At 48.0% G+C, this 12,173-nt stretch overlaps 1 protein-coding gene across 1 annotated transcript in view; it reads left to right on the top strand.

Annotated features, from left to right (window-relative positions):
* LYPLA2 (lysophospholipase 2) overlaps nt 1-12,173 on the top strand; it is a 350,809-nt gene that overhangs the window by 255,410 nt on the left and 83,226 nt on the right. The window contains exon 6 of the mRNA XM_069622386.1: nt 4,409-4,479. Coding sequence (XP_069478487.1) covers nt 4,409-4,479 — 71 coding nt within the window. The remainder of the gene's footprint in view (nt 1-4,408; nt 4,480-12,173) is intronic.

Genomic DNA, 12,173 nt, shown 5'->3' with positions numbered 1-12,173 from the left:
GGTGTCTTTCGACCTCAAGGACACTTATTTTCATGTGCCGATACATCCAAAGCACAAGAAGTACCTGAGGTTTGCGCTTTCAGTTTCGGGTCCTGCCGTTCGGATTGACCTCCGCCCCGAGAGTCTTCACCAAGCTCATGGTAGTGGTGGCAGTGCGCCTCAGGAAAGGGGGGGATTCATGTCTACCCCTACCTGGACGATTGGTTGATCTGGACGCGCTCTCCTGAGCAAGTCCTGGATCATCTGTCAGTCACCTGCCACTCCCTCCACAAGCTGGGCTTCTCCATCAACTTAAAGAAGTCCCATTTGACACCAACTCAGAGGCTCCAGTACATCGGAGCAGTGCTCGTCACATCCCTGGGGCAGTGTTTTCCTTCCCAGGTGAGGGCTCATCACATTCAGCAGATGGTGTACAAGTTTCAGCTTGCCCAGAGTCTCACAGCGTTTGAGTTCTTGAGATTGCTCGGCCTCATGGCATCCTGCATTCTTCTGGTGCCAGAGGCCAGGTTGGGGATGAGATCTTTGCAATGGGCACTCAAGCTCCAGTGGTCTCAGTCCTCCGGCAGTATGTCGGACCCTGTTCAGGTGCCGTCCTCGGTCGCCCAGGACCTTCTGTGGTGGGCCGTCGAAGACAATCTGATGGGGGCTCCATTTTGGCTACCCTGGCCGCAGGTGACGATCGTGACGAACGCATCCCTCACGGGATGGGGAGCTCATGCCAACGAGTTGACAGCGGTCGTTGGTCTCCGTTGGAGTCCAGACTCCATATCAATCTGTTGGAGCTGCGGGCTGTTAGGCTAGCCCTGAAGACTTTTCTGCCAACTGTGCGAGGGAAGAATGTCCTGATCCTGACGGACAACACAGTGGCCATGCACTACCTCAACAAAAGGGGGGGGGGGGCAGGGTCACTGTGCAGGGAGGCGATGAAGCTCTGGTTCTGGGCAATCCAGCAGGAAGTTTCGATTTCGGCAGTTCATCTGGCAGGAGAGGAAAACGAGACGGCGGACGCTCTGAGCAGGCAGAGCGCGATCTCTCACGAGTGGGAGTTGGCTCGGGAGATTCTCCTGGAGATCTTTCCCCTTTGGGGAACCCTCAAGTGGATCTCTTAACCTCCAGTGTCAACCGGAAGTGCGAGAGGTTCTGCTCGCGGGAATTTCCTCCGAAAGGAGCCTTAGGAGACGCGTTCGTGGGGGAGTGGTCATTCCCACTGCTGTACGCGTTTCCTCCAGTCCCTGTCATCCCGCAAGTACTGTGGAGGTTACGGAGGTTCGGTTCCCGGATGATCCTCATTGCTCCGGCGTGGGCCCGGAGGACGTGGTACCCGGACCTTCTCGACTTGTCCATCTGCCCTCCACGTCGTCTTCCCTACCGAGACGATCTGCTCTCACGGGAGGGGTGTCAGGTTCTCCATCCAGATAGAGGTCAGATCCATCAACCTTCACGCTTGGTTTCTGAAAGTTTGAGGTATAAGGATTGGGACCTCCCTGAAGACGTGATGGAGGTGTTGCTCTTGGCCAGACAGCCAGCAACAAAGTCCCTGTACCGTTGCCTTGGCGTAAGTTCTACGACTAGTGCAGGGTTAAGAATGTGAATCCTTTTGAGTGTGACATTACCATGGTTCTGTCTTTTTTGCTTTCTTTGGCCCACAGGGGCCTGCAAGTGGGTACCGTTAAAGGTTACTTGGCGGTTCTGTCCATATTTAAGCGCTCGTCTGAAGAGGGTTCCTGTTTTAAAATTCCTTTAATTTCTCTGTTTCTGAAAAAGCTCACTAATGTGTTCCCTCTGTCACCTTTCCAGGTGCCCTGTTGGGATTTGAATCTTGTTGTCAAGTTTCTGATGGGTGCTCCTTTTGAGCCTTTGCATTCATGCCCTTTGAGACTGTTAACTCTGAAAACTGTATCACTCGCAGAGTAAGTGAGTTACAGGCACTTTCAGTTAAGCCACCCTTCACTGTGTTTCATAAGGACAGGGTTGTCCTTAGAGTTCGTCCTTCCTTTCTTCCGAAGGTGGTGTCGGAATTTCATTTAGGCCAGAAGGTTGTTCCTCCAGCGTTTTATCCTCCTCCACATCCTGGTAAGGAAGAGGAGAGGCTCCATAGGCTTGATCCTAGGAGAGCGTTAAGCTTTTATATTTCACGCATGTCCCGGGTCAGTGGACGATCAACTCTTCATTGGTTACGCTGGAAAGTGTTTGGGACAAGCTGTGACGAAACAGACATTGTCTCGCTGGATTATTTTGGCTATCTGAGTGTTACCGCTTGGTGAGTAAGGACCCACCGGTCGGCTTACGGGCCCATTCTACCAAGGTTATGGCTGCCTCTACTGCCCTACAGAGGGGTGTTCCTAGTAACATCTTTGATGCAGCCACCTGGGCTTCGGTACATACTTTTGTATGTCGCTACTCCCTCGATTCCATCCGGGGGCAGGATCTGGCCTTTGGCAAGGCGGTCCTTTAATCCGCAATTTGATTGGGCATTCTAAATTTCTGTTTTCTAAATTCTTTTCCCACCTCCTTGCATTGGTACTGCTTTGGGAGTCTGTCATAGATATGGAATACGTCGGAGGACCCAATCCCCTCGAAGAACAAGTTACTCTTACCTGGTAACATTCTTTCGATGGGATGGTCCCCCGACGTAGTCCATATCGCTCCCTCCCTGCCTTCCCCGCTACAGAATTTCTTATGCGATTGCAGCCTACGTTTCCGCAAGGCTTTGTGTGGTCAGACTGGCAGAAGACTGGTGCCACACGTTCTGGGGAAAAAACTACAACTCAGGCTACGGGCGTCGTGCGTCCTACTTATAACATCCAGTGACGTCGGGCGGCGTATCGATGTCATCGAAGCAGGACGCAGACGCCGAAAGATTTTCCGAAGCAGCACAGCTGTGGTGATTACTGTCATAGATATGGAATACGTCGTCGGACCATCCCATCGAAAGAACGTTACCAGGTAAGAGAGTAACTTGTTCATCTCTGACATAAGGAGAACAACTAGCTCTCCACAAAGGACAACACTTCTCTTAAAGCAGTCTCCCTCCCTCACTCACAAGTGCTTTAACGCTGCCCCATGTTACATCATAGACAAATTCAAGAGACACTCTTCCAATCACCCCACTAGAAATGCTAATTCCAATCTACTGTGCCCAGATTCAAACTCTCCAAAACTGGAGGTAGTAGCTTCCCGGTGAAAGCAGCCAGTTGTGGAACACCCTCCACCAGACTTACTTACACTTCAGACACCACTTCATTCACTGGATTAAGGAAAATGACCACTAAATTCCCCAGCGTGCCTAGCCTACACCACCCTAGCTGTTATGAATACCTGTATATACTCTCCTATCATGACCATTTGCCTCCTTTGCCTTTTTGACCTTCTAGCCCTAGGCCATGCGTCTAATTTGCTTACAACTCTATATAACTGCATTTCACCTTCTGTGCTCTTGCCTTGTGTTTAATCTGTTTATACCCGTTTATAACTGTACAGCACTGTAACCAAAGCTGAAAATCCTCTTGCTGCCTTGTGCGGCCTGATACCTTCGGGTCTGGTGCGCATTATAAAAAATGAAACAAATAATTAGCGGACACTGAGATTTAGATTAACCTAAACTTGGAGACAATACAGTGTTTTACATTAGCAATGCTCTAATTATGCTTTATGTAACAAGTTACATTTTTAGGAGTGGAATTGTATGACTGTCTTTAGAAAAAAAAAGAAAGTTAACACATAGTGGCCTTTGTCAGACATGATAGAGTTAGCTTAATAAAAGTATCACCCTGATTACATTTATTTGAAAAATAAAAAATAAATCTTGGCTTGACGCTGCTGCACAGGCCTTTGGCCCCTAAGAGAGGAGATTATTACTGCTGCACTCTACATTAGCCCCTTTGAACTTGCAGTGAACATAGACAAGGGAGTGGAGAGAGCCCTGAGGGCAAGATAGGAATGCAGGGTGAGCTATGCTTTCATTAAACAGAATAACTTAAATATCTAGCTTTGCTACACAAGTGTCAGTTTAATTAGCAAACCTACAGAATTGCATAGCAAATAGCTGTGCGACACTGCTTATTTTATGCCTTGCTCTTGTTTGAAATAAATGTGCAATTGGAGAAGCCACTATTTTTCAGACTGCAGATATCTGCCAGGGATTCCTGTTATCTTTAGCCAGAAGCAACAGCATACCCTTTTCCAGGCACCTGTATTTTCACATGGTTTAGTTCTGACAATAGGCTGTTCACATGTTAGTAACAAGATTGCTCTTTGCACGTTTTAATTTTTGAGGCCATACTATTTCTTCAGAATCTTTTGTTCGATCTGCTGTGACATCCGTTTAGGTTCTACTTTGCAAGTGTGCTGTAAAAGTTCTGGATATGAGATTTTGGAGATTTGTTTAATTTATTTTTTATCCTGGCAGGTTTGACTTGATGGGGCTGAGCCCTGATGCTCCTGAAGACGAGGCTGGAATAAAAAAAGCATCGGAAGGCAGTAAGAAAAATCCCTTTACCATAAAACCTTCCTTTCAGCACAGGTTGCTTCCACGACACATGCTTTCATAAGCAGAAGAGTGCCCCTTGTTCCACTTCCACATGCAGCAAAACATGATTCCCCATTACCAGAGCCCCCTCCCTCTGCTGGGAGTTCAGCCCTCTGCCATCAACACGGTCTACTGGCACCATAGCTCTGTTCCAGCAGCCTAGTCCCTTCTGCCAACATTAACCCACCTTCTGCCTAGCACAGCACCCTCGGCCTTGGGGCAGCTTCCTCACCCCTCTGCTTAGTCACCTCAACCATGCGCATGACCATTCTGCTGGCACTACTCCGGGAGCACACTTATTTCTCAGTCACACAATAGTTCAAACCCAACATCCTTACCCACAGCAATCTTTGCATTCCAGCGAGGGTCCTCCTTTCTCAGCGCTGTGCAGAAATAACTTGCTAATTTGAGGGGTTTTCTGGATCTGCAATTCTCAGCTATTTGTGTCCAAATGAGCATCCCCTTTATTGCTGCTGGGATCCATTTTGTGGGTTATCCCGGTTTCCCAGTCTCAACAGATTCTTTGCTCCTGGCTTGAAGGCAGTCATGGGAACGCTGTTTGTTCTTTTCATTGGTTGTGGGGCTTGTCTTTGGATCAGGGTTTGAGTCCCTGGGCAATGCACCGATCCCGTAAACCATACCTAGGAAAGAAGCCTGTACTTACTCATGTTGTTTTGCTGGGCTTGAGCTGTTTTTCGAGAAAACCTCAACTGCGAGTACTTCTCCTCTGGGTCCTTGGGTGAACAATTGTTCTTAATACTCACCCTCGGGGTCCCTATGGTCTGGGGTTGAGAATCATTGGAGGTGAGTCTCCTACGTTTCCCATTGGCTTACATTCAGGGTGGTCCTGCTATGCTGTAGCTTTTCATGGGGCTTCTGGTTCTCTAACTGACCACTGGATCTCTTGATTAGGGTGTTCTCTGGTCTTTCCTGGGGTTATTTGCCACGGAAGCCACAATTCTTGGGTAAAACAGACTCCGAGCAGATGGCCCTTTGATTCCTATACAGCATAGCTTCACGCCCACGGCCATGTTTACTGTACCCTGAAGGGGTTCTGTGAGATGTAGACCAATAATTGGCATTTTAGGACAGAAGTAATTAGGAGTGTTGATGTGAGCCGTATGGAGTTTTAGGCTATTTCACTGGTAGGTTACACTGTCTGGTTCCCTTTTCTGCCTACTGCTTTGTGTACATGTTGGGTCCTGACCACTTGCCAGGACCTAACGCATATAACAGGTGGGTTGTGTCTATAGGACTGCAACAAAATGACTACTACTCCACAAGAATGGGTTGCGGATAAACCGCTTCCTCATCCCCTCACTATTCCTAAACTAGCGTTGATCCTAAGCAGAACAGTGAAACGGGCACAGCCCGAAAGCTAGGCCTCCAGCACTGACTGAAGGCAGCCTATATCTTCAGGACGGCATAGGCCAGTAACAGTAGCAACCCAAGCAACTTTAGTACACGACTGCAAAATAAGACTGTCCATTCAAGGTTCTATAAAAATAGATTTTTAATCAACTGATGAAATGCAAACAACTAATCCAAAAACACCAGAAAACCCCACCCCAAAGAAGGAAATGCAGAAAATGCAGACTTTGTAAAAGGGCACTCTTAATAGGTGAGCAGAGCTCTTCTGGCAATAGATTGGCAACAATTTCAATGTTCACAGATATGTCTTTGTTTCCCCTATCTTCTCCAACTGCTTCACTATCGACTATCCTACCCTCCTCACTAAGGTAGGAAAAAGTTCAAAAAGAATATCCTGGTCTCCAACCCAGGCCTCCCTATCGCTGATACCTACACCAGCGCTTCCTCCAGATAGAGCCTCACCGACATCCTCTTTGTCGTTCCCTCTCCAGGCCTTTAGACTCTTCCTATGGTCTCTTACTCTTCCTTACTCTTCCTCTCCCATTAATGGTGGCACCCAGTGTGAGGCCCTCTGGCTTCCTTTCACTCATCTAAGGTCCTCATCAATGCCTACCTCAATGGCACCGTCTTGGTCCAAGGCCCTCAGGCCAACCTCCTCCTCTTTGATAGACTCTTCCCGCGCCGTATCAATTTCCTTTCCTCTCCGGCTGTCCTTTCTCTCCCTTGCCTGCACCCTCTTCCTCCTCCTCAGGCACCCTTCCCTTGCCTCCTACCTCCTCTACCCACCCTCTGGTTCCTTCTACACCCCCGTAGGGAGTACCTCTGATTTGTACCCCTCTCCAGAAGTCTTTCAAGGATGGCAACCTCCTCCACCTTGCCACTCTTCACTCTTGCTCAGCTGTCAAACACTCCTCTGACATCTGCCGTCTCCCAGAAGAACGTGACCTTGATATCCTTGGTCTCACTGAGACATGGTTTACGGCCAGCTCTGTCACAAGCTTTGACACTCTCCTTCCTGATGGCTACAAGATCCTCTCCAAACCCAGAACTAACCGTTCCGGTGGGGGTGTAGCCCTGATCTTCCCCGAGTGTATTCCTCCCTCTGTTATCCGTACGCAGACCTACTCCTCCTTTGAATGCCTGGTCTGTAGGCGCTCTCTCCTGGCCAGTATCTACCGACCACTTGGCCAGATCTCCCCCTTCCTCTCCGAGTGGACGGACCTCTCCGCCTCCCTCCTAGCCTCAAACTCTCAACTCCTCCTCCTCGGAAGCATCAACATCCAGTTGGATGCTTCCTGTCCCGCCACGGGACTCTTTCGCGATCTTTGCAATTCTATTTGTTTATTTTCTCTCCCTCTCCTGGGCACACTCTTGATGTTATGATCTCCTCAGAACTCTCCCTCTCTAATCCTCTCTCCTGGAGCGAACACACTCTCCTCTCATCTCTCTCTACCCCTCTGGTCAAACCTACCCCACACTGCCACCCACCTTCTCAGTCATTCGACCCATAAAGCATGTGTCAGTTGAGGCTTTTGCTGCATCCTCCCCCCCCCCCCCCCCCCCCCGGGTGACTCATATCCTGTGTTAGGCAAGATTGTATGCAGTATCCTTTGGGTGCACTACAACAATCCTGACCTCCTGGCAGTAGGAACCCAACCTTTGGTATAAGCTTGTACTACACAGGTTGGTAGCATGTTGAGCAGCCATGCTTATTGGTAGGCAGAATTGTGTGCAGTACCCTCTGGGACCACTACACACAATTAGGACTACAGGTGTAAGCAAAACCAACCTTTGGTATAAGTCTGTACTACACAGTTTTTAGTGGTAGCGGGTTGAGCAGTCGGGCTTAACTCAAGAGTGATTGTGAGCAGTACAAGTAATTACACAGAGGACTTTCAATCACAGTGGTTCAAGTAGACACTTATACTCAAGGTTTCTTGGTAAAACATGTATTTATTACACAATCATTTAGAAAACATTTCACTAGAAGGAGGCAACTTAATATTATATACCAATACACTTCAATACAAACCTCTAACATTTTGAGACAGTTTGAGCTCCCATGATATAGGAGCCAAATGGCAGTTAAGTTACACAAGGTTTTTGCCACTTTAAGATGTCCCCCGCCGCTTTAGCTGATTGAAATCTACATTGTCCCAAGGCCAGAATCCCGCCCTGCGATTTGCTGGCCGCATCTCCTTAGCTTATAGGCGAGCACCGGCAGGCGAAGACAGCCCCGACGAAGGCAACCGACAAAGGCTGCATCCGGACTGAGCCTGACCGAGCTTGGTCGTGCTCGAGTGCGCCTCGCGCCTATCTTCAATCTAACACAGTGAGATCGCTGAACTACCACCCTCTGATTCACCAAACCTCCCTTTAATCTCAATACTGTGACTTTAGCGCTCTGCCTCAGCACACACTGCCTCCCGCCTACCTCTGCTTCTAATCTACCGACCCTGCTCATCACAGTGCGCCTCCGAATCCGATCTGTACCAACACTAGTCAACAAATGTACTTGACAGAATTATTCATGTATGCATAACAAAGATTGTGATCTACAGCTCGTGACCACAATCACTGTTATTTGTAAATGTTTGGCACCCACGGGTGCGTACTTATCTAATTGATCTGCCACCACTGTATGCCTCCCAGCGCTCCACCCACCGGTCTAAGACTGTCCCCCCCATCGCCTGTCCATGCCTGCCTAGCGACTGCTAGTCCCGCCGCATATTTCTATCTGTCCGCGCTTTTCGCCACTCACCTATATCAACATGCTCACTGCCGCGCCTGCACTATGCCCACCAATTGCATGCCTACATGATTTGAGTTAGCATTATCCCAAATTAACCTAGTCTATACCCAGATATTACTCATGCCATGATGGCCTATTGCCTTACTTGGATTTAATGTTGCTATGCTGTAAGTCTACCTGCCTAGAAGCTCACCATTGCCTGTCAGCCGACACAAGTTATCCCACGCAAATTCAGTCTTGACTTTACATATTGCTCATGCCCGGTTGGCAGTTAGCCTTATTTAGATTTTTGGTTGTTTGTTGCATATCTGTCAGGCCCATAGGTCACCATTGCTTGCTAGTTACCAGTGTTCCTAGACCACCCCCTAGACTATCGCCAAGTGCCACTTACGTGCACCCTAACAATCTGCAATCCTTGAAAATTGTCAGACTTTATGCCAGCACAATACTGCCAATGCATGGTTAGCTCCTCTCGTGCCCACTGATGCATTGTCATTGCCGGTGCATAGACATACGCCATAAGAGCACTAAGACCACCTACTCACCCCTCCACGGAACTGAGGTTAGCATCTCTCCTCGCCTGCGACACATCTGTCACCACTGCTCAGTCTGAGTTCAGTCCCCCATTTACCCTAGTTCAAGGGTGCATTAGTCCAAGCATCTCTCCCAAAGCATCAGACTACCACTTTCTATGAACAGACTGGCTATAACATCTTAGCATGTCTTCCTTGTCCACTTTCCTGTCTGCCTACTTATTGCTCCTTCTAAATAACACCGTACTATCTAGCATGCCACCCCAATATTCAACTACACCGAATGCTAAATCAACCAGGAGCTCACCTCTAGTTATAAATGAGTCACTTCCAGTGCTACCCACCAGCCGCCCTTGCCTCACCATAGACAGGAACTCAAGACTTGGAGCTAGACTAGCTAAAATCTACGAGCCTCTTACCCGTTCAATGCCTCAGAGACTAAGATCCACGATCATCAGCCCAAACACCCCTAGACCTAACTCCTCTCTGAATCACCACCCTAAAAGCCCACACAGTCCTACCACCCAGAGCAGCACTAAAATAACACAGGAACCTACTCCTATCACAACTGCCACAACTATGAGCCCCCAAATCAAGGGAGCTTTGAGCAATGCTAGATCGTTAGTAGCTCATGCAACTGAAATTGCAGACTTGATTCTCAAAGAAGACCTTGACCTACTTGTTATCACGGAGACTTGGCTCCATCCGGCAGCTGGCCCTATGTTTATGCTTGCAGTCCCAGAAAATTACTCTATCCTGAGACAAGACCGACCCAACTCTAGAGGTGGAGGTGTTGCCATTATCCATAAATGTACTCTTACTATGAGACTGACGACCACCATCAACACCCAATCCTGCGAATCACTCCCAAAGTTCCCATAAACAATGGCCAAACTCTCAACATTCATGTGATCTACCGCCCTCCAGGCCCAATAGGCACATTTGAGGAGGGCATTAATACCATCTTATCCACCAACCTTAAAAATTCCACTCAGGTACTCCCCCTTAGACTTCAACATGGGCTTCAATGACCCGGAAGACCAACTGGCAATCACCAAGCTCAGTACCCTTACCAATAGGATTCACCCAAAGAAGTATGAAACCTACCCACACCAAAGGTAGAATACTTGATTGGGTGGCGGACTATAATTGTCTAGCTAATATTACCGACATCTCGCCACTTGCCTGGACCGACCACCACTTGGTATCGTTCTTGCTCTCCACCAACAGACCTCTACCTATGCCGACTAGCAGGGCCCCACCTACACTCACCAGAAACGAAGAGTATTACTGTGGAGCGATTTATCCCGAACTGACTCCCCACACTCAACTCACTCCCTGGATCCTGAGACTCTGGTCGAGGAATACAATAAAATGATGTCCACCTCTCTAGACTCAATCGCCCCCCTCAAACTCAGACCAAGTAAGTCTAAAAAGCATCTGAATAAATGGTATACACCATTCCTCAAAAACTAAAGACAGCAAAAAAGAAACTGTGAGGCTACTTGGAAAAAAGTCCCTTCAGCAGCCAATAAAATCAAACTCTCTATACCAGCTGCCCTCTACAAAAAAGAAATAGTCCTAGCCAAACGTACCTCCTTCGACTCTCGTATCTCCCAAGCCAAATCAAACATGAAGGAATTATTCTCTATCCTAAAAGAAATGGAAACCCCCATAGCACCTCCAGATACCTGCATTAAAGATAAGAATTGGTGTTCAGAAATCCAAAATGCTCTAGCCAACAAAATTGCTACTCTAAAAAATAAAATCTACTGTAAAAAAGCCTCCTTGAATAACCCACACCTGACCAAACCATCTGGAACGCAGACCTCAAAAGAAACCACCCGCTTCAACTACACTAAAAGTGGCTGTACTCGAAGTTTAAAAAATCATCCTGTCTCTGAAACCTTCCAACTGCCAGGGAGACTTGTGCCTGGCACAGCTGATCAAAGATGCTGCCCGCGATCTACCCCCATTCATTACTATATTAATCAACGCCTCCTTTTCCACCGGATCTATCCCAACCAATCTAAAACAATCCTGGGTACTGCCTCTACTAAAAAAAAACACTCGACCCAGCCACTCCCACAAACTACAGACCCATAACGACTGTACCATTTTTGTTAAAAATCCTGGACAAGGTCGCTTATGTACAAATACAAAAGCACCTGGAAGAACAGAACCTACTAGGGGCCAGACAATCAGGCTTCCGTCCCCAACACGGAACCGAGACAGCCCTTATTGACCTTAAAACACAGATTGACATGCTCAGAGATAATGGCCAAGCTGCCTTACTCCTCCTCCTCGACCTCTCTGCAGCATTTGACCTGGTCGACCACTCTGTTTTATGCACACACTTACACACATCAGCTCACTGCTCCGCCGAGGCCATCAAATGGATTAGATCATTCCTTAATGACAGAACCATGAGGATTTTCTCATCCACAGATGCAGCAGACCCCATACCCATCACCATCAGCGTACCTCAGGGTTCTTGTGTCTTCCCCACTCTGTACAACATTTACCAAGCCCCTTTTCGATGATCTGGATCATCTCGGTATCACCTACACTAACTACGCAGATACCCAGGTCCTCCTTCCGCTTTCTGGAGATTATGCAAAGGATTTGGCCTTGGTGAATAGGGTGTACATCATCCAGGCATGGATGGCCACACACAGACTATGCCTGAATGATGATAAAACTGAACTCATCACCTTGGATACCACGTCGAGCCTAAAGTAACTAAGCCCTGCCTATTCATTCTTCATGATCGATGGCAACACTATCAGGGTGGGACACAAAGTCAAAACTCTGGGCTTTTACCTGGATTCCAACTTCTCCCTCAATAGACAGGTGAACTCACTAGCCTCCTCTATGGCCTACACGTGCAAATTGATCCGTGCGGCCAATCCCTTTCTTTCTGACTTTAGCTGCTTAACCCTTCCCAGAGCCCTTATATTGTCCCGTCTGGACTACTGCAACGCTCTCT

The sequence above is a fragment of the Ambystoma mexicanum genome, chromosome 11 (assembly GCF_040938575.1).
Source record: "Ambystoma mexicanum isolate Mex_15411 chromosome 11, UKY_AmexF1_1, whole genome shotgun sequence".
In the NCBI taxonomy this organism is placed as follows: Eukaryota; Metazoa; Chordata; class Amphibia; order Caudata; family Ambystomatidae; genus Ambystoma; species Ambystoma mexicanum.
This window is presented reverse-complemented; position numbering and strand designations above follow the sequence as displayed.